This window comes from Bos grunniens, chromosome 23, assembly GCF_055505025.1.
Source record: "Bos grunniens cultivar Pamir isolate PY7600 chromosome 23, Bosgru_T2T1.0, whole genome shotgun sequence".
Classification (NCBI taxonomy): Eukaryota; Metazoa; Chordata; class Mammalia; order Artiodactyla; family Bovidae; genus Bos; species Bos grunniens.
This window is the reverse complement of record NC_141187.1, coordinates 46,239,571-46,265,223: the sequence shown is the minus strand read 5'-3', so window position 1 is coordinate 46,265,223 and position 25,653 is coordinate 46,239,571. Positions and strand designations below refer to the sequence as shown.

Sequence of the window (25,653 nt, the reverse complement as noted above, 5' to 3'; positions counted from 1 at the left end):
GCTACACAGAGGAGGATGGATAAGGGGTGACGATGATTCCAAGTTCACAACAGTTTGGCGTAGGTTGATACATATCCCTGATAGCATTTATGTTGCACACATATTATTTTATTTGCTCCTAATAGCATCACCTTTGTCAACAAAGCTATGGTTTTTCCAATAATCATGTACGGATGTGAGAGTAGGACCATAAAGAAAACTACGTGCTGAAGAATTGATGCTTTCAAACTATGATGCTGGAGAAGACTCTTGAGAGTCCCTTGGACAGCAAAGAGATCAAACCAGTCCATCCTAAAGGAAATGAACCCTGAATATTCCTTGGAAGGACTGATGCTGAAGCTGAAACTCCAATACTTTGGCCACTTGATTTGAAGAGCTGACACATTGGAAAAGACCCTAATGCTGGAAAAGATTGAGGGCAAGAGCAGAAGGGGATGACAGAGAATGAGATGGTTGGATGGCATCACCAACTCAATGAACATGAGTTTGAGCAAACTCGGGGAGATAGTAAAGGACAGGGAAACCTGGCGTGCTGCAGTCCATGGGGTCACAAAGAGCTGGACACAACTTAGCAACTGAACAACAATAGCATCAGGGAGAATTAAGAAGAGTAAACACACCTATTTTAAGGAATTAATACCCAATGTAAGTCTATTAGCTTTCCCAAACACCACACAGCAAGACAATCCCAGAAATGGGGCTAGAACTGAGATTTTCTGGTACCTAAGTAAAATCTTTACATTAAATCGAACTTTAACGTGTAGAAAACTTGTTGATCTGAGATCAACCATTTCTGCAACTGAGACCCAGAGCCAAGACATTTTGCTTCCACTCATCCCCAACTGAGGTTTAGGGATCAAGGGTCAGCACCTTTCTTCCTAATATTTATCCCTTCAAACTTTTTAGCCCAAGAAGAACCTTAACAGATGTGAAAGGGCTTTTGTGAAGATAGAGTTTGGTTCACCAGATGGCACATTTCCTGCTGATCTGCACCTGGAGTTGTCTTAGACTATATATACCATGCTCTAAAAGTCACTGTCTCAAAAGATATTAAGTGTCATTCCCATTGGATAGGCAGCTTAATATTCCAGTTGTCAAATATCATTCAACAAATATTTCTTAAGCACCTTTTTTGCTAAGCTTACAATTTCTGTGATCACTGTGATATTTTAATGCCACTAACTCTGACATGATTAGGTTCACAAAGTATTTTAAAATATGTCAGAAAAAGTATGCATATTAATTAAAAATGTTCCCACATATAAGCCTTAAACTAAACTCCCTAGGTTGATTGGAGACAAAAGACTTTTATTAAATACCGTTTGATAGGTTAAGTATTTTAGTATCTCTGCCAATCACTGCTGCTAAAGAATGTCAAGCACGAATTGGCTAAAAAGGGAAATATCACTACATTATTGTCTGTTAGTCACATGTCCTAAAACAATAGCAAAAATGGTATTTTCAAGTAATCAATGGCCATGCCCTCTTGCTCCTGATCGGCAGCCTTGTTTCTAACGTCAGGTTTTTATTCTGTTATTAAACATTCATAATTAGATAGCTGATTCGTTGAGTGACTAGGGGGAGTGGGCACGACCTGCCTACAGATTTTCATAATAATGGAGATGCTCTTTAACGGCATCTGGGCCATTTTGGCTGTCAGACCAGTATTAAAAGACGGTGCATATACATTCAGCACTCAGTGTAGAATCACTGAGCTTAAGAGCAGGATCTTCTCTTTGAGCAAATCTTTTGCTCATACTCCCATAGGCTCTGGCAGTCACCCCGTCTCACGTGGCTCAACACTCACAAACTCCCTAGGTCCCTAGAGAAAGAGTTCATTCTCATCTCCATGTTCTCACTCCTCTTCGGCTTTGTTCTAAATATAAACTTTTAGAGAAAATGCATGAGTCTAATGAGTACATGAAGGTGATAGAAAAGGGCTGAAGCTGGTAAGTTACGGTGGGTTGGAAGAGCTGTTGAGATTTAGGAAGCACCTGGCAAGCAAGTACCTATATATAAATGAATGTGCCCATTGGGTTGGGAGGGACAGAGGGCAGGGCTGGGAATTCAAAACTTTGAATATAAGCATGTGAGAGCTAGGAAACCATGCGATGGATGTATAATATGTGGGCAAGTGGAATCACCATCAAATAGACTAGATAATTCTCTATAGAAATCTTGTTGTTGTGGTGGTTTAGTTGCTAAGTCCTGTGTGACATTTTGCAACCCCATGGACTGCAGCCCACCAGGCTTCTCTGTTCATGGGATTTCCCTGGCAAGAATACTGCAGTGGGTTGCCATTTCCTCCTCCAGGGGACCTTCCCGACCCAGGGATGGAATCAGCACCTCCTGCACTGGCAGGTTAGTTCTTTACCACTGAGTCACCAAGGAAGCTCATAGAAATCATCTCCTGGTTGGTAACCCAAAGCCCTGGAGGTGAGAGTAAGATTAGAGGACTTGGAGAGGCTCAATTCCCAGTTAGGCATGAGTGATTGCTCTGTAGGCAGAGAAGATAAAGAGACCAGGGAAAGAGATGTGGGCGCTGGTTGAGTCTGTCAGCAGCTCCCTGTTCAAGGGCAGGACTCTGCAGCTCTCAGTGTCTGCTGCCGGGTAATGAAGCAGCTAGAAGCATGAAGGGGCTTTTCTGTGCTGGCTCCCTAATTAGGAAGGGGATGTCCATTCAGATCTATCAGAGAAGGCTTTCCCACTTTCTACCAGGCTGCTTGTGGGCATTTTCACTTCTGTTCTGAGATCATGGGACTTTAATGCTCCCCTACCTACTTAGGTCTGTCTAGTCAAAGCTTTAGTTTTGCTAGTAGTCATGTATGGATCTGAGAGTTGGACTATAAAGAAAGCTGAGTACTGAAGAATTGATGCTTTTGGACTGTGGTATTGGACAAGACTCTTGAGAGTCCCTTGGACAGTAAGGAGATCCAAGCAGTCCATCCTAAAGGAAATCACTCCTGAATATTCATTGGAAGGGCTGATGCTGAAGCTTTGTACTTTGGCCACCTGATGGAAAGAACTGACTCGTTTGAAAAGACCCTGATGCTGGGAAAGATTGAAGGCAGGAGGAGAAGGGGATGACAGAGGATGAGATGGTTGAATGGCATCACCAACTCGATGGACATGAGTTTGAGTAAGCTCTGGGAGTTGGTGATGGGCAGGGAAGCCTGGCATGCTGCAGTCCATGGGGTCGCAAAGAGTCGAAAATGACTGAGTGACTGAACTGAACTGAACTGAACCTACTTAGGTTCTATTTATCTGTCTTGGAATTTCAGGGAGGTTTAGGATCTTCTGTTGTGAGTTTCTCCATCCTGGTTATTCTCTAGCATCCTCTTGGTGGTATTGCACATGGTTCCCATGGAAGTGGGGATTAATTACATCACACAGGAGGGGAGAACTGCTAGCAAACCCTCAAGGGCACCAAATGATTTCACTTATTCAAATTCCCAGTAACTTCTTAGAAGACATGTATAATTTTTGGTCATTAAAAATCTTTGACCTTGATTTTGAAATTGGGATGTATTTTCTACTGGTGTTCTTCTATTTAAAAGGCAGCCCCTTGATAGAGTATCACTGGATAATAGAATTATTAAAGAAAGCTACTCTTTAGCATACATTGGAAGTTCTCTGAATTGGGATTAAAAAAAAAAAGATATACTTTCACCATTCTGGTTCCTGCTCTCAAGTGATGAAGAAAGCAGGCACTGTGATTGATTGGTTCTAGTTATATAAAACTCTAAGTGGACTGGTAATCCTTTGGAAGTTCATTATCAGAATCTCCTCTGTTTACCTTAAGACTTCCTGAGGGGCAAGATGGCTTTATTGTCCTTACTCAACTCACTCTGCCTTCTAATCCCAGCTTAGCTTCTGATTTCACTGCTGAGTTTTAAGCATTCATTTAACTTCTCAGTGTTTCTCTAGTCCCATTGGAGAGCCTAATCTACTTTAGATTAGGAGATGAATGGAAAGAATAAGGTATTTTAAAGCGAGAGGACAATTTATAAATAACACTGTAGTGATTAAACCTGAAAAAAATACCAAAGTAAATATCAAGGTGTGATGAATGATTCTAGTTTCATTCTTGCCCAGGAGCTTTAGGGCAGGGCTGTGAAAAAGGATCTTTCCTGTGGTTACAGCATTGACACATCCAGTCATTGGCTTAGCTAGAGCCGCTCTTCCCTCTGCAGAGTCACATGACAAGTTATTTCCCAACACCCTTCTCTGGTCATTGTTGACAGTCACAGCTTTTTTTTTCTAACGTGGACTTGGTCTAGAGTACAAAATGTTCAGAGAAGATTTAAGAATTTAATGGTGCAACAGATGTGAAGGAGGAGGAGACCATGGACCGAGGAATGCAGGCAGACTGTCGATGGGCAAGGCGTGGAAACAGACTCTGCCCTAGAGCTGCCAGGAGGAGCGGTGCTCTGACACCTTGAGTTTAGCCCATTTAAGACCCGTTTTGAACATGTGGTTTAGTCGCTAAGTCATATCCAACTCTTGCGATCCCATGGACTGTAGCCTGCCAGGCTCCCCTGTCCATGGGATTTTCCAGGCAAAAGTACTGGAATGGGTGGCCATTTCCTTCTCCAGGGGATCTTTTCCACCCAGAAATCAAACCCAGGTATCCTGCATTGCAGGCAGATTCTTTACCAACTGAGCTACGAGGGAAACCCCTTGAACTTCTGACCTCTAGAACTGCAAAATAATAATTTGTACTGTTTTAAGTCATTAAGTTTGTGTTAGTTTGTTACAGCAGCAGCAGGAATCGAATACATACAGCACTACCAAGGCTCTCCTTGGCCCCCTTGATCAAACTTCTCTCCTGCAAGTCACCAGAGATCACTACTGCAAATCCAGTGATCATCTTACAGTGACATAATATTTGTCAAATGAAGAAATACCACTCTCCCCTTTGACACAGTGTAGTTCTAAAACCTTTATGTTTCAAGTCTTTGGTCTCCTTCCAGTCTAACCCCTCTAGTTCATAATGGACTTGCCATTGCAGTAAGACCGTGCAAAGCTGATCATCACCTTTAATTGACATTTTTCTATCCTTGCTGTATATTCAAACCAAACAGTAACATCGGTTAAATGCCTACATCCACCACGGTCAGGCTGCCTTATTTAAAGTAGATCAACCTAACTGTTTTATTGCTAAGCATTCTCCAGTCTTCATGAAAGAAGGGAAAGAAACGACAAAGTATTCCACCAGGTTTTGCCAGGAAAACATTAACTCCTCAGGCATTATCTAAAAGACTACTAAAGACAGAACCAGAAAAGACAGATTTAAACAGCAGGAGGAGGACTCAGTAACTGAGGAAACAGTTAGATCCTAACCTGGGGTGTCTGGGGAACTTATTTCTCTGGAAATCAACCTACATCATTCAGGTTTCTCCAAATGAAAGGTGAAAATATCAGAGAACCCCACCCACCCCCGCAGAGGCCCTCTGCATTTGAAAATACCACCCGATTATTGAGCATGTGTATATAAGCACCTTACAAACTACGAAGGACTGCACAAATATCAATAATCCCAGGGCAGCAACGCAAATGACAACAGGAAGGATATTCCAAAGCTAAGGAATAGCAAACGCAAATGCTGTTGTGAAATGAAAGGCCCTTTCAGGAAAGCATAACACTGGATTTGTACAGAAGAAATTCTTATAGTGTGGAAAGAAAAAAAGGAACAATACCGGTTCCTTTTAAGGCCAGGCCCAGCCCCACGTGGAGACAACTAGATCCATGCCGGTTTGACTACCCATCATCACTTTGGCCGCCACAGTGGTGGTTTCTGGGTATTTTTATTTACTCATTTGAGTTGTCACACGAGGACACTGTTACAATGTAGGAAGTGTTGACAAATTAACCCAGTAACAGTCATTTCTGTATTCTTTTGTACCAGTATTTAGAAAATTAACAGAGAGCATTCCTTGAGGCCACAGACCAGGAGACTTTAATACTGAGGACAGAAAATGTCCCGAGTAGGGGTGGCAGGCTGGGGGAGAGGGATGAGAGGCAGTCGTGAGCACACTGGATGTGGGTCAGACATGAAAAGGAGCCTGGAAGTTTGGGGATGATCCCACTGGGTGTACCCAATGCTGGTTTTGCTGACACCAACATTGTCACCAGAAATGGTTCTCTTGAGAGGTTCTCCAATTAAATTAACAAAATCACAGAAGAGTCTGTGTCTGACACAGGGCAGGTTGCCTTTTTTGCTCTCTTTTTCACTCTCATCCCACCTTTTTTGACCTTTCACGTTAAAGGATTCGGGTTACCTGATTGGCCAAAAGTCAAGGAGCAGGGTCAAAAGAAACCCCCAATTGTGAAGGTATGCAACTATTTTGTGTTCTCTGTTGTATAGTATCTGCCTGGCTAATTAACTGATGGATAGGATGTACATTATCAAGCTGTCTGCTTCCAAAAGTACCAAAAATCCATATGGCTGTTTAGCAAGCTCACAAGTGCTGGGCATCACCATCACAACTATTTGGAAGAAACCTAACTTTACTTCCATGAGGGAAAATGGTACCCCAAAGAGGTAGGAAGCTTGAAATAGATGTAAGAAAACTACTAGCTGGGCTAACAAAACCTCGAAAAGCTATTTATTTGATATATGTATTTGGCTCCAGATAAAAGACACTTTCAATACTCTGCCTTTTTATTTCAGTAACGTCTAGCTCAGTCAGTTGTCTCAAATAGCTTCATTTTCTTAAGTAGTGCTTTGGCTTATTAGCAGGCAGATGGGGGTTTTGGATTTTTTTAAGTGAGAATACTCACTTTGCTATGTTAATCAGCAAAGTGACATCTTTTTTGATTGCCTGGTGAATTATGAAACCAGATCAAACCAAAAGTTCTGCACTTACTGTAATATAAGGTGACGAAGAGTGAATCAGCCTTGGATTTAAATACTGTCCCACTTATGAGTTCAGTGGCCCCAGGTAAATCACTTAAATTTTCTGAGTGTTTTTTAAATTTGGAAAAAAAAGTCAGGATTATAGTTGTTATTTAAAGAAAGTTGTGTGAATTAAATGGGCTCCTATTTGAGGAAAAGGCTTAACACAGTGTGTGTGTGTGTCTGTGAGTGCAGTCTCAGTCATGTCCTGCTCTTTTCGACCCTATGGATTGTAGCCCCCCAGGCTCCTCTGTCCATGGGATTTTTCCAGGTACTGGAGTGGGTTGCCATTTTCTCCTCCAGGAGATCTTCCTGACCCAGGGGCTGAACCCACATCTCCTGTGTCTCCCAGATTGGCAGGCTGATTCTTTACCACTGAGTCATCTGGGAAGCCCGTTTAACAGTGTAAGTGCCATCAAATATTCAGAATATTCCCTATGTAAGGGTTTCAGATTAATGCTCATGGGAAGCTGGGACGGTGAGGAGGTGATCTGACACAGAGAAGGTTGTAGGAGGGGTCTCTGAGCACTGGGATTTATTTAATACATTTGGTCCTGAACTCTAAATGCGATTGGAATTGTATACCTTAGTTAATAATTAGTGTCTCACTGAGAACATGTTTCAAGTGAAAGTATGTTTTTTTCCTAAGGGGCAGGCCATGTGGCAGAGCAGAGTTAGTGGACGGAGCCGCTTTTCCAAACTGCTAATCGTGTACGTTTTGGACAGTGGAAAAGTTGAGGGTGCAAGAAAGTCCGTGAACCCGAGGAGCCTTGACACACTCTGTTGTTCAGTTGCTCAGTCAAGTCTGGGTCCTTGTGGCCCCGTGGTCTCAGCATGCCGGGTGCCTTTGTCCTCCACGGTCTTCCAGAGTTTGCTCAAGTTCTTGGCCATTGAGTCAGTAATGCTATCTAACCATCTCCTCCTCTGCTGACCCCTTCTCCTTTTGCCTGGACACGCAACTCCCTTGTGATTTCCCGGAGGTTTTTAAACGTCATTTGCTTCACAGACTCTCGGACCTCCTTCTGAACACCTGACTAACGTGGAAATACATTTTGTAAATACTGAGAAGTGGAGCAAACACTCTGAACGATTGCTTTGTGCCCATGACTCAGACCTCCTCCTTCATCCCAGACCTGGGCAGTCCTGCTCCAGCTCTGCTTGTGCAGGCCACTGGCAGGGGCATCCAGATACTGTGACCTGAATACTCAGAACAGGTCCTGTTTACTCTTCAGTTCCTCAAAAATAAATGCATGACTAAAAAAATCAAATGGGAAACAGAATTATGCAGAACACTTTGTGATAAATGTTCCTGATCAGGTATTGACTAAGAAATTACTTCTGAGCTGTGACATATGCTTTGAACACTTGGGTGGTTTGGTGGGGGAGGTGTTTAAGTATAATCGACAGGAATTACATATTACTTTCAGGAGTACAACATAATGATCTGACGTTCGTATGTACGGCAAAATGTTTACCATGGTAACTCTAGTTAACGTTCAGGATGGATTAATTTTAAAGCTTGCTTGATTCAATTCCCAGGTAGGAATCTCATTACACGTTATTAATATTTGCTGAAGGTGCTTCTCTTTCAGGACTGGAACCTCCAAGAAGTTGCCTGTCCGTTTGGTTTCATGTCTTTTCGATGACTTCATAAGCAACTTGGCAAGAGTTTTGCCTGGACATCCCATCTGCTCTCAGTGATTCTGACTACAGCACCACTTTTTGTTCATTTCATGTCCTGTGTGCTCTTTAAATAAACAGTGACAGGGTGAAGCGGGAGGAGTGAGTGGGATGCCGGGGCTTGAGGAGAAGCTTGGAAACATAAATAAGGCACTTGGAGTTCTCAGAACAGAGTCTAACTGCTTTTCAGGATTCACTAAATTTTCCTTTTACTCACCATTCCATGATTCAGCCACACTGGAAAGATGTTATCTAGGGCCTTAGGGTAAACGAGTTCTCTATCATAGAGAAAGAGAATCCAGAATGACAGAAATACAAACTGCAAAATAGAACAGAAAAATAACACCATTAGGTTTATTTTCAATCAGTGCTTCCTAAGACAGTTGAGAAAACATAGCAAAATAAAAATAGATACTAGTTTTAAAGATACATTCTTATATAGAATTATTAAATGAAGGAAAAAATTATTAATCACAGAATTACAACGCTCAGTCTCTGGGGACTTGAGAGAGTTAGGAATCAGTTGTCATTGTGGCAGGCAAAGAGGATGTAGAGAAACAGAATTTGCAGATCGTTAAGTCATTTCATTTTAACCAATGACTTTTCTCTTCTCTAAGCTTCCCCAGGAGGTTGAAAGCAGCCAAATGGAGTGGCTAAGCCTTACGCGGGGCTTGCCCACTCTCTAGGTAGGCGTGGCCAGGGGAGCAGGGAGACGGGGTCGGGGTTGGGGGGGAGGATAAGTGACAAGCCCCCAGGATAATCCACCAAGCTAGTTAACTGACAGTTGGATCTCTTTCTTGCTCAGAACTCTGGATTGATCTCCATCCTCTTGTACCCCTTGGCTATCTTTTCAGTCTCTGCCTTCCATGCTACAAAATCAATGCAGAGATAAAAAAACAAAACAAAACATTAATCTTCTGATTGTCCTATCTTCTTAAATTCCAAAGGCTCAATTTCTAACTCTTAGAAAAAATGAATAAACTCCATTGTTAAGCAACTTGGGCTTTAGAAGATTTTTGGGGGTGGAGGACAAGGTGTCCTGCAAAGTAAGATTGGAATGCCAGTACTTGCTCTGCCATCTGAGAATTCATTAGTGCTTGGAGAGTTTCATGCTGGATTTAAGTTTAAAGTCTCAATACTGTAGGAAGCAGGACAATGACAGGTGGAAGGAGATAGTCATTTTTCATTACAGGCCCTGCTGGGCCGCTGGCGTGCCTGGCTTCAGTTTGTTTTCATTCTAACTACTGAATGAGATCGTGAGTGATGTTGTAGAAATGTGGACAGTACCAGCTACAACTGCCCCTGGCATATGTCTTGCTTTTTCCCGATGTCCACTCATTCAACAAAATGCATGAGGCACCACCCACCTGGGCCCCACCCCAGGTATTTCAGACAGACTGTCTCTCTCCTCTCAAAATGTCAACTTTGGAAGGTTTCATACCTTTTTTAAAAAAATGGTTTCCACTTGCAAAAGTAACAAATGCTTATGGTTCAAGTGAAACCAAATGTAGGAAAGGCAAGTTATTCATCTCCTTCTTTCAGTTCAGTTCAGTCGCTCAGTCGTGTCCGACTCTTTGCGACCCCATGAATCGCAGCACGCCAGGCCTCCCTGTCCATCTTTAGCACCCTCCATTCCCGTCATCTTGTTGGAACCAAGGTTATCTTGGATGTATTTTGGTTAAGAAAGGTCCTTTAGACTTCCCTGCCAGACAGTAGTAAGGATCTCGTATCAAACATTCACAAAGATACAAAAGCTAATGATAAATCTTGGCAGTGATGTGTCTTATTTCCCCAAGACACTGGGCAGTGCAATGCAGTCCTCGGGCTATTTATGCAAATGCAGTTGCCATGGATTACAGTAATGGGCTCTTGCTGCCTAGGAGAACCGTTGGTCCATATGACACGTGCATTATATCACCTGTATATCTTTGTAACTTACTGTGGATATCGGAAAAGCCAGTGTGGTGAAAAGCAGGTCCCTGAAGGCCGTTACAAACTTAATGTCTTTTTTCCCTTTGGTTCTTTTCAGCACATCTTCCAGGCAGGCCACCCCGAAGAAAATGGCCTGCAAGACCTAAATTCATTACAACAAATGAGCACATTTTCATTTCCTTTAATTAATACATTCTTCACTGACGTGAAGCGCCATCCCTCTGGGAGCAGGGTTGATTTGAGAAGCAGGGGGCTGCTGGCTGTTCTGGTTGGGAGCCAACTGGAAGGCTGGTCTTTCAGCTCACTGGGCCCTGACCTTGCTCACTAAAACGGAATGTGTAAAGTTGTTTAGGGGATAATAATGTGTACAGTAGTTAGCATAATGGACTTGAGCGAAAATGGAAACAGAATAGAGTCCGCTTAACAGGAGAATGTAATGAGATAGATGCCCTGGCTGCACAGAGGAGGGGAAAATCAAGTAAACAGCACCAGGGCACAGCACCAGACTCAGTGGTGGATGTGTTCTGGCTCCTTCCTCGGAAGAAAATGGCTTTAAAAGCCTGGTGCTGCAATCTCATTAGAGAAGCCAGAATCAGGGTCAAGAGCACCGTGAAGGACCTCTGTGCTCCCCCGGGGGAGACCCACACAGCAGCATCTTGCGTGTCTGAGGAAGAAGCCAGTGCCCCCTCCTCGCCTCATTAAGAGGGGACTGATTCATGAGAATGTATGGCAAAACCACTACAATATTGTAAAGTAATTAGCCTCCAATTAAAATAAATAAACTAAAAAAAAAAACACCTAAAAACAAAGAGGGTCAATCTGAAGGCTTTGCAGAGACTATCTGTCTGAGGGAGTGATTTCAGTCCACAGGGATAGAGCACCTGGTGGGCTCGGGTACATCTGAGTACCTTGAGGGTAAAACAGAAGCAGGCTGTTACGGAGCACCAGTCTGAGTGCCCTGCGTCATCCTGAAAATCCCCACTGGCTATCTGTGTCCCATATGGCGGCGTATGTGCTTCCCTGCTTCTCTCTCTGTCCGTCTCACCCCCTCCTTCCTCCCCCCTGCCCGTCTCTGTAAGTCTGTTCTCCTCGCCCGAGAGGTGGGAGGTGGGAGGGAGGTTCAAGAGGGAGGGGACATATGTACAATGGCTATGTACATATGTACATTGGCTACGGCTAATTCCAGCTGATATCTGCCAGTGAAAGTGCAAGTGTTAGTCACTCAGTCGCGCCTGACTCCTTGCGACCTGTAGCCCACCAGGATCCTCTGCCTGTGGAACCATCCCAGCCAGAATACGGGAGTGGGTTGCCATTCCCTTCTTCAGGGACCTTCCCGACCCAGGGATCAAACCTGAGTCTCCTGCATTGAAGGCAGATTCTTTACCGTTTGAGCCACCAGGGAAGCCCCCCCTGATGTATGACAGAAATGAAACCAATATTGTAAAGCAATTATCCTTCAATTAAAAATAAATAATTTTTTATTTTTGAAAAAAGAAGCAGGGTCGTTTTTGAGGACATAGATCACAATCAGAGCAGACTCTGTCCATTCGCACAGTTTGCCACAAACCCACAGCTTCTAAAAAGTGTCATGACAGTACAGACTAGGAGCTGGTTTTGAGTTATTGCCTCAGAATCCATCCTGTTCCTTGAGAGCTCTGATTGGTACGGAAAGAACAGCCTGGACTCTGCTCCGAGTCTGAGTCAGGCAAGTTCTGGTACCTGGGCAGTTGGACTAATTAATGATCAACCACGTCGGTGGCTGGAAAACAATCTCGGTGTCCGGGACTCTAGAAGACCTCTAGCCAAGCTGGCCCCCTGCCACTCCTGCGGCAGCAGGGGTGAGCAGGAAAGGACGCTGGGGGAAGAGGGCAGGGACGCTCCCGCCTGGGTCCTCAGACCTGCAATGCCCCCCAGTCTGTTAGAAATGAGGGTGCTCAGCCCCTCCCCACCCCATCCCCAGCCTGCAGAATCAGAGACTCTGGGGATAGAGCCCAGGAATTTGTTTTCTAATAAACTCTTCAGGTGATCTTTTTAAAGGCTTAGGTTCTAGAACCACTGGATTAGACACAAATTTATCATTTACAAATCTTACTGACTACTCAAAACTATGATAGCTGATTTGGGGGTAATAGTTGACTTTTATTGATTTCCTGTTGTATGCCAGGCACTGATCTAAGCTTTCAGTTTCTTGTAGCAACCCCCTGAGGTAAGTAGTATTATTCCTCTCCACATCCCATTTACAGACGAGAAAATTGAGGCTGAAGAAACTTGCCTGAAGTCTCATGGTTGATAAATATCAAGGCCAGGAAACCCAGTTTGTTTTTCAAGCCAGACTTTACAACCCACAAACAAACAAACCACGTGTCAGTTGTCTAAGAACAAAGATGAAACCACTGTGGGAGCTCAGACCAGAGACCACTGTCTCCAGGTGGGAGAATTAAAAATGACTCCAAAAAATCCCGAAGTCTGATTCTCAACCCCCAAAGATTCTAATGTAATGAGTCTTCGGGTGCAACCTAGCTTCAGGATGTTAAAACATTCTCTCGGGCGATTCCATCAGAGCAGCCAAGGTTGAGAATCACTTGTCTAGAGGAACTTGCTTTTGCAAACGCAGACCTCGCAGTCTCCAGGGAGGCGGGGCTGCCCAGATGCAGAAAGTGAAGCTCCACGGTGGAATGAGGTTTCTGAAGAGATGACAGAAGGAAGAGGAGAGAAGCCGGCAGCCAAGGCTGAGGAAACACCCTCCTCTAAGGGGCAGGAGGGGCCGCAAAGTAGCCAAGAATGACCAGATGATAGAAAAGCAGGAACATGCAAGAACGCCTATCTGACCCTGAGGAGGAAGCTTCAAGCCAGAAGGGGGCCTTCCAGCGAGGATGGGTGTGCAACAAAGTGTGGGAAGTCACTTCAGTCGTGTCGGACTCTGCAACGCTATGGGACCCTAGCCCACCAGGCTCCTCTGTCCATGGGATTCTCCAGGCAAGAATACTGGAGTGGGTTTCCATGCCCTCCTCCAGGGGATCTTCCCCACCCAGGGATCGAACGCATGTCTCTTTAAGTCTCCTGCATGGGCAAGCGCGTTCTTTACCACTGGCACCACCGTGGGCAACAGTTTTAAAGGCCAGGAAGAGGCTGCCACCACCCCCGGACTTGTCATTCACTCCTGCTGTTCTGCCCCTTCAGAGCTGCAGAACCGGGGGGCAGCCTCTGCCCGCGGAAGCTGGCTGCAGAGGCCTCTCCCTCCTTCCTCCCCAGCGGCCTTCAGCTCGCCCCCCGAGGACAGCGCAGGCAGCTGCTGGAGTCAGGGAGGGCCGGCGGGGGCCTGGGCCCCGGTGAGGAGGCCTGCACCGTTCTGTCAACACGGCAATTCATCACGCACTGAGCATTGAGCGTCTGCCAGGTTTTCCCTCCTCAGGGAGAGTGGCCTCCGCCCAGCATGTGAAGTCCACGTGACCACTTTCCGCAGGGACCTTCCTCGTGTCATCCCACGTCAAGCGCATCCTGACTTTCTCTTGCCTTTTCCCAGTTGCGGAACACGGAAAGTGGGCTCTCACCGGCTCTTACTCACAGCCTCTGGGGCTTCTCCTTCTCCGACACAACTTGAGCCCACAAACCCATCAACCCCGTCTCCCCTCTCCCCTCAGCTCGCAGGCGGACGCTGCCTTGGAGAGATGCCCACTGTGGACGTGAGGCAGCCTTGTCTTCACTGATCTCCACCCGCAGTGCCGCGCCACCATCTGCATCAACAAGGAGTCTCTATGGGGCCCTTGTGGAGGAGCCCAGGAGGCAGGGGATAGGGGGTTGCCAAGAGAAATAAATAAGGGAGAGTGAGGGCTTGAGGGTTTCCCAGGTAGCCCTAAAGGTAAAGAAAATGAAAGGTGCTCAGTCGTGTCTGACTCTTTGAGACCCCGTGGACTATACAGTCCATGGAATTCTCCAGGCCAGATCCTGGAGTGGGCAGCCTTTCCCTTCTCTTGGGGGTCTTCCCGACCCAGGAATCGGACCCAGGTCTCCCACATTGCAGGCGGATTCTTTACCAACTGAGCTATCAGGGAAGCCCTCAAAGGTAAAGAACCCTCCTGCTAATGCAGGAGGCATGAGAGATGCAGGTTTGATCCCTGAGTTGGGAAGATCCCCTGGAGGAGTGCATAGCTACCCATTCCAGTATTCTAGCCAGGGGAATCCCATGGACAGAGGAGCTGGTGGGCTACAGTCCATGGGGCCACAGAGTCGGATGGGACTGAAGCGACTGAGCAGGCACACAGGGCCTAGAGGATGCTCACAGCAGAGCTGGGAGCAAGGAGAGGGAGGCTTCAGGGAAGGCCTTGAGGCCAGGTTTGAATCAGCTCACAAAACGGACACTCGTCTGCTCATTCTCTAAGGATGATACACTGGAATGTTGAGAAGACACTCACAGAAAGAATAGTCAAGGGGAACATGGCAGCTGTTATGGACTGAATGGTACCCACTCCCCCACCCAAATTCACATGTTGAAGTTATAACCCTCAGTATCTCAGAAAGGGGCTGTGTTTGGACGTAGGGCCTTTAAAGAGCTGATGAAGTTAAAATGAGGACGGTAGGGTGGACCGGTGTCCTTATAAGAAGAGGAGATAAGGACACAGAACCACACGGAGGGTAGACCACGTGAAGACAGGGAGACGCAGCCATCTGCAAGCCAACGAGAGAGGCTTGTAGAAGCAACCCCGCTACTGCTTGGTCATGGACCTCTGGCCTCCAGAACTCTGAGGAAATTTCTGCTGTTCAAGTCCCCTAGCCTGTGGTGCGCTGTTATAGCAGCAAATTAATACAGTAGCATTCAAAGAAGATAGGACCACTGGCCACCTTTTATGGCTCTTACAACAAAACTACTGTTGTTTACATTCCTCAACTATTTTGGCTACTCAGAAAAGCAGAGCTGATGGTATCTTCTCAGTCAGGGTTTACTTCAGAGTTGCTGTCCTCTAATTTATCTTTTCTTGCGTAATTCCATTGGCTCTTTGATGCCTTCTCCTGAAATGCTGCTGATCTAAGTTTGTTCACCGTCTTCCATTTTTATTGCTAGCTGACAAACTTACCACCTGGGAGAGCTTAATTTACATTTTTTATAACTAGTGCAATTTAAGAAACCACAGCTAAAGGATATTCAGTTTTTACATTTGTACGTCTTCACAAGATTCACAAAAATCTTGAGAACACAGAAGCTTATTAACCTTTCTAAGCCATCAAGTTTATTTTCCTTGCTTTAAGCCAGAACCCTATTAACCTATCCCAGGAAATGAGAATTGCTTCATTTAAAAATAATTCCACAGAGGGAGATTCCACAAATTTCCTGAGCAAGGCATTACAGCTCTGATTGAATGAGTCAAGTAATACAACGCCCAGCTCAGCTCTCCGTGCCTGACTCAGACAGGCTGGGACTTTCTCAGGTCTCGCCTTCAGAATGATGCAACACTTGCACTGGAGATTAATCCAGAATAAAGCAGCAAATGGGGATTAGTTCTGAGGAGTTTTATTAATATATAACTGTGGTGGTCAGGGTGGTGGTGCTTGGGGCAAGTAGAGGAAGCCTTTGCCAAATGGATCTGAACTGGGGCTTCCCTGGAGATCTAGTGGTGAATTAAGAACATTGAGGGACAGGTTGGAAGGAAGATATATTTGTCAGAGTGCTTGGCCCGTGTTGTGCAGCTGATCACAGCTGGCTTCTGTGTAGGGGAAGGATGGCCATGGGGTAGACTGTCTTACCAGTGGGATGGGCTTCTCTAGAAAGTCACTCTTACCAGTGGGAGTCATGTTTTAATCATGTGCAGCCAACATTCACAGAATGTCTGTTAGGTGCCAGAAATTAGACATGATACAGACCAGGGCAGGCTCTATGTTAATATGTCTTTATTAGGAAGAAGAAGAAAGAGGCGGTGGCAGAGGAACTGTTTCTGTACATTGACTCACATTTTGTGGGTCAGGTTCCTCGAGAAACAGCATCTGAGATGCTGAGAGCTACATGCCGAGTGTTCAAAGAGGAGGGCTCAAGAGGAAGGGAGCCAGGAAAACCGGAAGGGCAGTGCAGCTGAGGGCCATCAGCTGCTCTCGCACTCTGGGAAGGAGCTCTGGAGCTCGCTCTGCCTTCAGAGTTGTCCTGGAGGCCAGCCTCTGGAGCCCAGGTCCGCTGGTCACTGGCCTTAAGCCCTGGTCCTGGCTGCTCCCTTCTGCCGAGGACAGCTGCGGGACAGGCGCTCGCATGTAAGGAATCAGCAGTCAACCCTCCTCCCAGGAGCTGGGGATTGAGTACCTTGAGGCTGGGAAGGGCAGGAGTCCGTGCGCCACACCACACAGCCACTATGCACGAGGCACAGAGAAGGTAGGTAACTCACTCAGGAGAACATGGCAAGTGAGGGGCACCCAGGAAGCTAGGCCTTCCTTCAGCCACTAGTCTTTATACTGTGCAGAGTGAACCTCCCAAAAGGTTGTCGTGGTTACTCAATAAATTGCAGTTCTTTTATTTGGGTGGGGACTCTCCCCTCCTATCAGCCCACATTCTTTCCGCTCTCTGAGAGGTAAAAGCAGTGATCTCAAGCGTTTTTGTGGAATAGACAGTTAAGTATATTTATTTCTGACTCTGTTGAGCTTGAGAGTGAATATATTAGACTGATGATGGAAATCAGAGGTTGGTCCCAAGTATGGAAGTGGGCTCTGTATACTGTAAATGAATCCCTGTCTTCTCACTGTTCACGGGTTACCTTGGACTTTGGACGATGAGATGTCCCCAAGCATCTCTCTCCCCCTGGCCCTGCTCTGCCATCCCTGAGGACCTATGCACTGGAGTTGCTGTTGTCATCCTGAGAGCCTGAAAGTGAAAGTGAAAGTAGCTCAGTCGTGTCTGGCTCTTTGTGACCCCATGGACTGTAGCCCACCAGGGTCCTCTGTCCATGGAATTCTCCAGGCAAGAATCCTGGAGTGGGTTGCCATTTCCTCCTCCAGGGGATCTTCCTGACCCAGAGATCACACATGGGGCTCCTGAATTGGCAGGCAGATTCTTTACCATCTGAGCCACCAGGGAAGCCAAAGAGCCAGACAGCTTGATGATACTCGAGTCAGAGCTGCCTGACTTGGGCAATTTTATATGAAGAGCGGAGGGAAATATCAGTGCCTCTGTCGATGAAGTGGGGCGTGGGAAACAGGGAGGGGCTTGCCCAGAATCTCCCCTGGAGATCCCAGTTATGAGGCACCACCTCCAACCACGTTTCAGAAGGAAGTTTATTTTTCAAAAGAGGAAAATCCAGCAAACTCTATGAATTCTGCAAGCCAATTTAAATTGTAGCTGAAAATTCCCTCTATCTCCTCTCCCCAGCTTGCATTCCCTGGGGAATCCAGGACCACCCCTGGATGGAAGTGGAGCAGACAGAGTGGAGGGAACGTAACGTTTGTGGAAGATCAAGGCTCTGGAAGCCCTGCCAACATGAGCACCCGGAGGGTGTCCGACAGCACTGCCTGATCTCCACGCCCAGCTTCTGGGAGCTTTCACATTCAGTGGGATTCACTGCCCTCTACTTGAGCCTGCAGACTCTCCCCTAGGGTGCCGCCCCCACCCCCTTGAGCATCCACTGGGCCTCTGTTACGTAGATAAAGCAGGGACTCCACTGTGGGCCTCTGCCAGCTGGGGAGTTGGAGCACAAAGCCCATGGAGGCAGATACTTGAGCAGTGAGGCACGTGGGTGATCCTTGCCTGAATCCATGACCCACCACCCATGGTGCTCAGGGAGGGGACTGATGTCCCACAAAATCCCCTCCCCTCTGCCCCACCCCTGCTCTAGCTGAGATGACTAGAAACTCACCAGCATTCTCCCATCTTCTCATTCCACTGTTTACTGCTTAACACCATTCTGGGTGCTTCCCTCATGTCAGGTCCTTTGTCCCTCACAGTCAGTCTGTGGTTAAGCACTATTTTTTTTCTGTCTGACAGATTTGGAAGTAAGAGACAAAGAAATATCCAGCCTGGGGTCAGGAGTGGTAGAACCGAGGAGCTGCCCACACAGCCCATGCTCCTAGAGCCAATGATAACCGCTAGGCCATGCTGCCTTCCCTCTCCACAGAGAACTGGCTGCCTCTTCCCTGGGTCAGTTTACTCCCTCAGAGACTCACATCTCTCCTCTCCTTCCTCTACTCTCCTTAGGCACCAGGCAGGAATCGGTCATGGTGACCAGTCTCCGTGAAATTCCCACAAATCACCTCACACCCCAGGCGTCAATCCTTTGAATCCCCTGAGGTGGCCTCAGAAAGAAATGAGACACTCTTAGAATGCTGACTTGTATTAAGTCAGACTTTGTTCTCAGGGTCCATAATGGATATTCAGCCCACTAGAAATTAAGGCTGTCTAAAGAAGTGCGGGCATGCTAAGTCACTTTAGTCATGTCTGACTGACCCTTTGCGACCCCATGGACTGTAGCCCACCAGGATCCTCTGTCCATAGGATTCTCCAGGCAAGAATACTGAAGTAGGTTGCCATGCCTTCCTCCAGGGGATCTTTCTGACCCAGGGATCGAACCTGCATCTCTCATGTCTCCTGAATTGGCAGGCAGTTCTTTACCACTAAGAAGCCACCTAGGAAGCCCCATTTAAAGGCGAGGGGTGTAAATTTCCTGGAAGCAGGATGGGGTACTGACTTCAGTAAATTTACGTAAAATAAATCCAAGAGTGTTATAGTAAGTTATGAGACCTCTGTGACTTTATAAATGCAACCATTAGTTAATTAGTCATTTGCTAACACTAATCATTAGGAAACACGATCCTTTAAGACCTCAAGAGCTACAAATTTTAAGGCCCAGTATTTCACGTGAAGTCACATATTTGAAGTCTGACCTTAAATTTATCCTCTAAAACATATTCAACCCATCTTTATCAATTGGAAAATGCTTCATTAAGTCACACTTTCAAGATGACACCTAACAAAAAGGAAACAGCTACAGGTAAGCCCCTCTCTGCCCATTTAAAGGGCCTGAAGCTGTCCAAAGAGACTGTACTGCTCAGGAATGCAGAAAAATCTGAGGTCAAGTCCAGTCAATATACAAAGGCACCAAATTTTTATTATGGGGATAATCTGTGCCCATCACTATAATACAATGGAGACTCGTAGAATGTTAGGGCTGGTGAAGACTGGAGATCAAACTACTGTTCTAGAGCTATTTACAAATTGAAATGTTAAGAATCACATGTGGGTGGAGATGTGCAAACAATACATAAATAAGCAGAGACTAACAGATGCTGGAAAAACTCAGGGAAAGGGAAAAACAAATCTGGAAAAAACAAAGAGGCTCAGCAGAGATTTTTAAGGAAGATCTGAGATTTCATGTGGTCTGGGAAAGCAGCAACGTGGTGGAGAAGCAGGGGGGCCTTTTGTTCAAGGATGGTGTGACTGTGGATAGAGCAGTGACCGCAGAAGCCTGGGGACCAACACTGGAGAAGACACAGGGCTTCCCGGAGACGGACCAGCCTTACTGGGGAGGGGAGCTCCAGAAAGAGAGCGAAGTAGGCAGGTGAGCTCCCAGATCAGGACTTTCGATTGATCCTGTGAGGTAGGAGGGAGCCACTCTAGTTTCTTGAATAGCTGACCACACTTCCCAATCAGGCTCACGATGTTTGAAACAAAATAAAACCAAAACCATTTGTCGGGAAGATTAATCTGAAATCTGAGTGATGGATGGTTGGACTGATAGTGAGAGGACAGTGAAGAGATGATCTGGTCATCTAGGTACCAATTAATAAGTGCCTACAATGAGAGGGGCGATACAACTAGGGGAGAAGGGGAGAGCCTAGCAAGAGGGGAAACAGGACTTGGTGGTTCATTACTCATATGTGGCTCATACATGAAGTCACGTATTTGAAATCTGACCTTAAATTAATCCTCTAAAAATATTTTTAACCCATCTTTATCAATTGGAAAATGCTTCATTAAGTCACATTTTCAAGATGACAACTAAAAAAAAGGAAACAGCCACAGGTAAGCCCCTCTCAGCCCATTTCAAAGGGCCCAAAGATGTCCAAAGAGACTATAGTGCTCAAGAATGCAGAAAAGTCTTCCTTTTGTTACTCAGGGAATTAGCACTAGGAAATGTGTCTTTGACAGATGAGTGTCTTTCTCTGGTCTTGGAAATGTGATGGCTCTGGGACATGTAACTGAGCTAGAAGTCACTAAGCTGGTTTGAGGGAATAGGTGATGAATCTGCTGTTAGCCACGCTTAGTGTGAAAGCTGAGTGCTGAAGAATTGATGCTTTTGAACTGTGGTGTTGGAGAACACTGTTGGTGTTGCAGTCCCTTGGACTGCAAGGAGATCCAGTCAGTCCATCCTAAAGGAAATCAGTCTTGAATGTTCATTGGAAGGACTGATGTTGAAGATGAAACTCCAATACTTTGGCCACCTGATGCAAAGAACTGACTCGTTTGAAAAGCCCCTGATGCTGGGAAAGATTGAAGGCAGGAGGAGAAGGGGACGACAGAGAGTGAGATGGTTGGATGGCATCACCGACCCAATGGGCATGAGTTTGAGTAAGCTCCGGGAGTTGGTGATGGATGGGAGGCCTGGAGTGCTGCAGTCCGTGGGGTTGCAAAGAGTTGGTCACGACTGAGTGACGGAACTGACCTGAGAGTGAGATAGGACAGCCATACTAGAATTTAGATGTGATTAGATCATGAGTCCTGGCTGACACTGCTCCCTTTACATTGACCATTCTTAATATAAAGCAAATAGATACAGAAAGCTGAGACTTTTGCTGTATTATTCTAATTCAACAAAATCATTTTTTGTTATTGTTTTCTGCTTACTTGTTTTCATAAAATTCTACAATTGAAACAGGCAGTCACTTTGATGTTTTTCAAGCATGGCAGAGCTGTACTCAGGCTTCCCAGGCGGCACTAGTGGTAAAGAACCCGCCTGCAACGCAGTAGATAAGGGTTTGATCCCTGGGTCAGGAAGAGCCCCTGGACGGGGGCATGGCAACCCATTCAGTATTCTTGCCTGGAGAACCCCATGGACAGAGGAGCCTGGTGGGCTACAGTCCGTAGGTTTGCGGAGTTGGACATGACTGAATCGACTTAGCATGTACACAGAGCTCAAATCTCAAACTTCAGGTACCAAAGTCAGATTACCAGTGAGGAGGAAGCTGAAATTCCAGGCCTCTGTGAACTGAGCTTTCTGAATTTCCTCTCCTTAGCATTACAGAGAGTCATTTTTTTTTCTTACCATGCATTACGTATGCCTGGATCATGATGCCAAAGAATTGGAATCAGATACTTATGTTGCACCCTACATTTAGGTTAAAAATTTCAAAGCTTAAATTAGCATCTCCAAAGGATACAGCATTCTTAGCTTTTAACTCCAAAAATAATGTTACATATTCCCCAAATGTTTTTTAGAAATCTATTTTTCTCCCGTTCACTTATACTTCATCATTTCATTCATCCCATTGTGGTCAGCTGGGCTAGGAAGAGAAGAAAGGAGCAAGCGATATGATTGGTTTGTGGATGGTTGAAAATGTGCATTTGCCATTTGGTTGGGTGATTTGTCCTTTAAGATAGAGCCTGAGCCTATAAAAAAATTGAAGTGGGATCTGAATGTGGCAAAATGTATTTGCTTTTCTTAGATAAATCTGTTAGTCTGGGTGTGCTGTAAAATGGCATTATTCCTCCACTGGAAATTGCACTTCCTACGCAACATACGCCACTCTGCCTTCCCTCACAGACTTCCCCAAGCAAAGTTCAAAATCTCTTCTGCATATGTTGTCAATGTCATAAGGAAACCATGAGACTATGACTTTAGTTCCTCGTTTAGGCTCATCTGAGAAGCACTTCAGGGTAAGATTCTTTTTTTTTTTCCTGAGAAGGAAGGATTTATTACCTGTAGCAGGTAAGGAGAACACTGGGGATCTCTCCTCAAGTAGTGTCTCCCCAAATAGCAAAACTGGGGAGGTTTCAAGCTAAGGGAACATGCATATTCATGAGGGGGCTTGAGCAGAGGAGAAATAAACATCCAATGGGGGCAAGGAGTTGTGGACACAGCAGGGGAAGGAGTGGGCGGGACGAACTGACTAATATCTGATTCCAACTGTTGTATGGCAGAACCCAACACAACATTGTAAAGCAATTATCTTCCAGTTAAACATTTTTAAAAATAACAATTTTTAATAATTTTTAAAAAAAGAGATAAGTTTCTTTAAAAGAGAATTTTAAAAAGTGTTTCACAATTAGTCAGCACAAGAGGTAGCTATGGATAACTCCCAAAGTGGGTTTCTCAGAGCAAATTGCCAAGTAAAAGAGAATCCCCAAACTCACAAACTATGAAGAAGAAAGATCATGGAATTTTGTACTGGATAAAATCAAAGGGTGTTAACGTTTAAGGCACTGATATTAGAGACAAATAGCTTGCTTCCTGATGCGTACTTACCAGATTAAGGAATGTTAGGTACTTCCATTGTCCCCCATTTAGAAAGATTTGGGATTTCCGCGGATCCTCTCCTTCTCGTGAGATATAAAAGTTGAGGAAGATATACCAGCTCAAGACAAACAAGTGATATACACACGTAGATGTCCTCGTCATGGCTAGGTCTAAGCAGAGAGCAGTGAGCAGCTTCCTTCCAGAGTCCTTGTAACAGCAGAAGCCCTAGGGCAGGCCAGAGACGAGCACCGTAAAACACACCCCTCTGGGACTGACAACTCCAACGCAGCTGGGTTTTGCTTCCCTCATAGGCTCCTGTTCCTGATAAACGTGGGGGACAGGATTACGGCTGAGTCTCAGATGCCTTCATTTAGAAAGTAGCGGGGAATGTGCAGCTTTGCTTGTGCATTTCAGTATTTAGGCTTTGAAGAGGGCAGAGAGCAATGCAAGAAGTGCCCTTTGCACTATTTGGCTAGGGTGGGGCATGATTAAATGACCTCATCGGTAAGTCAAGTCTAGTGAAATATCCTCACAGCCAGATATTCTCTTTTCTACCCTGTCCTTTGGGGAAAGGAAAGCGTGAGGAAGTTGCCATAATATATCCTGAGAGAATGAGAATGAGGTTGACAAACCTGGTGGAAAAGATTGGTGGAAGAGATTGTGGGTACGTTTAGCACACAGACGGGAGCAACTAGAAATGGGAAGGGTGTTGTAATCTTGCTCCGAAGGTCTCTGAGGCCCTCTGAAATCTGAAATAACCTTTGATCCTCTATCGATCAGCCCCAGGGTTTTAGCTGCCTCCCCCCACCCCCCGGATTTTTATCTGTATGCTAGAGAACCAAGAGTTACTGAGAGCTGTCCCACACACTCCATTTGCATAGGCATTTCTATTCCCTGGGAGGGAAGAAGTACAGCAAGAGGTCTGTAGCCAGAGAACCAGGAAGAGACGTGTGGCCATGACCCCAACATACCTGAGTTCGGACACCGCTGGAAGGGAATGAGGGTCTCTGCATTGCCTTGGAGTGGACAAGAATATGCTCAGGCTGGGCAAAGTTTTCAGAACTGGGCCCTGCCACAGGCCCTACAGAGGGGGCCTCAGAGAGGTCTGAAAGTGTCTACCTTGTGACATCACCAGCTTGTTTCCCCCGGGCAACTGGCTCGGAGGGTTCTGAGCAGGTCCCTGAGGGAAGTGCTCTTGGTGCAGTTAGTAAGTCTGGAGTGGGCGGTGCTTGGTGATTTAATCAGAGCTCGCAGGAACTAGGGGAAAGAACAGCAGGCTGTACCTGGAGTGCAAAACACAAGCAAACTACCTCCTAGGAATCACTGGATCCTAGACATCAGGTGCTAAACACGAGGGAAGAGCAAGCCTGAGCCAACAGTATAAGGTCTGCATTGGAACCATTCTCAAAGGAAAGGGCAGTCTGGGAAATGAGAAATATAAAATCCCATACACAGGTCCACAGCCCAAGTTAACACCGAATATAACAATATTGCCTAATATAGTACTTATCGTGCGGGAGGTATTGTTCCAAGTGCTTTGTGCAGCACTCTAAACACCGCTATGAAGCACGTTCTAGTGTAATCCTCATTTTCAGATGAGAAAATTGAAGCCCGAGCTGAATGCATTCAACAGAAACTAAGAGGCAGGTTGAGTTCCAGTCTGAACCCTAACCAGAGTGAAGTGAAAATCGCTCAGTTGTGTCCAAGTCTGCGACCCCATGAACGGTAGCCCACCAGGCTCCTCTGTCCGTGGGGATTCTCCAGGCCAGAATACTGGAATGAGTAGCCATTCCCTTCTTTGGAGAATCTTCCCAATCCAGGTATCGAACCCAGGTCTCCCACATGGCAGGTGGATTCTTTACCATCTGAGCCATCATGCCTAACCACAAAGGAACCATATGTGCTCTGTCCACCCTCAGACTCCCTTTGCAATATTTCTCCACTTCCTCTACTTCTTCCATCAGAAAATTCTCTCAGGAAAGGATCAGATACATCTTAAAACTTGGTGCTCATGTGACTCCCTGTGCTATATCCCCCAGGATGGATTCCTAGTAAGCATCATCATGGATTGAGGGACTTTTATCTCTTTATACAAAATCTCAAGCACAGGTCTGCAGATGGGTAAGGATTTGAAGAAATATTGGGAAAGGAGAGGAGACAAAGGCCTCAGTCTCCCTGGCGTTTCCCAGGGAGCTGGTCCAGCCCTTTGTCCATCTCACACTATGTATTACCGCAGTGGTTTTGCCATCATCTTGGTCTCTACCACTGCTTTCTAGCTTGTGGTCAAAATTTCATACTTCTGGTCCCAACCCTCTCCCCATCCCCATCAAGCTTCAAGCATATCTTCAGCTACATGTTGGACATTCCCTCAATTAGTTAGATGCGCCCCAAACTCAAGATGTATAAGATGAACTCACTACCTTGCCCCACACCTGACTGTTCCCTCCCTTCTCTGTGAGTATGGACCCATTCTCTTCCTGGGAGTCCTCCTTGTTTCCTCTCTCTCACGGTGCCAAGTTCATCTCCCAATCCAGCCCGAGCCAGTCCTCCTCTCACCATTTCTTCTGCAGCTGCCCTAGTGCAAGTCTTCATCTCTTTCTAGTACTACAGTAACTCTGTTCTACCTGATTTTCCTAATTCTCGCCTCATCCCCCAACTGTGTTCTTCACACGGTCAGGGAGTGATTCAACCTAAAATGCCAACCTTATAACATCTCTGTCTCTC

General features: G+C 45.8%; 2 protein-coding genes across 19 annotated transcripts in view; one reads left to right on the top strand and one right to left on the bottom strand.

Moving 5' to 3' along the window:
- The window catches only part of TMEM170B (transmembrane protein 170B), a 211,321-nt gene extending 201,746 nt beyond the window's left edge, over nucleotides 1–9,575 (top strand). The window contains exon 4 of the mRNA XM_086370317.1: nucleotides 8,491–9,575. The gene's annotated coding sequence lies outside the window, so the exon portion shown is untranslated. The remainder of the gene's footprint in view (nucleotides 1–8,490) is intronic.
- The window catches only part of ADTRP (androgen dependent TFPI regulating protein), an 89,333-nt gene that overhangs the window by 43,533 nt on the left and 20,147 nt on the right, over nucleotides 1–25,653 (bottom strand). For 4 of the 18 annotated variants that reach the window (XR_015152546.1, XR_015152547.1, XM_086370301.1 and 1 more), the window contains exons 2-4: nucleotides 22,939–23,154; nucleotides 10,518–10,652; nucleotides 8,796–8,897 (exon numbers count right to left, since the gene is read on the bottom strand). Coding sequence is in view for 12 of the 18 variants with exons in the window: in XM_086370301.1 (XP_086226427.1) it covers nucleotides 8,796–8,897; nucleotides 10,518–10,652; nucleotides 22,939–23,091 (390 nt within the window). In the remaining 6 variants the exon portion in view is untranslated. Of the gene's footprint in view, nucleotides 1–5,770; nucleotides 7,933–8,795; nucleotides 8,898–10,517; nucleotides 10,653–22,938; nucleotides 23,251–23,900; nucleotides 24,121–25,653 lie in introns of those variants that run through there. The other 14 variants (XR_015152548.1, XR_015152549.1, XM_086370305.1 and 11 more) reach the window with 9 other exon arrangements.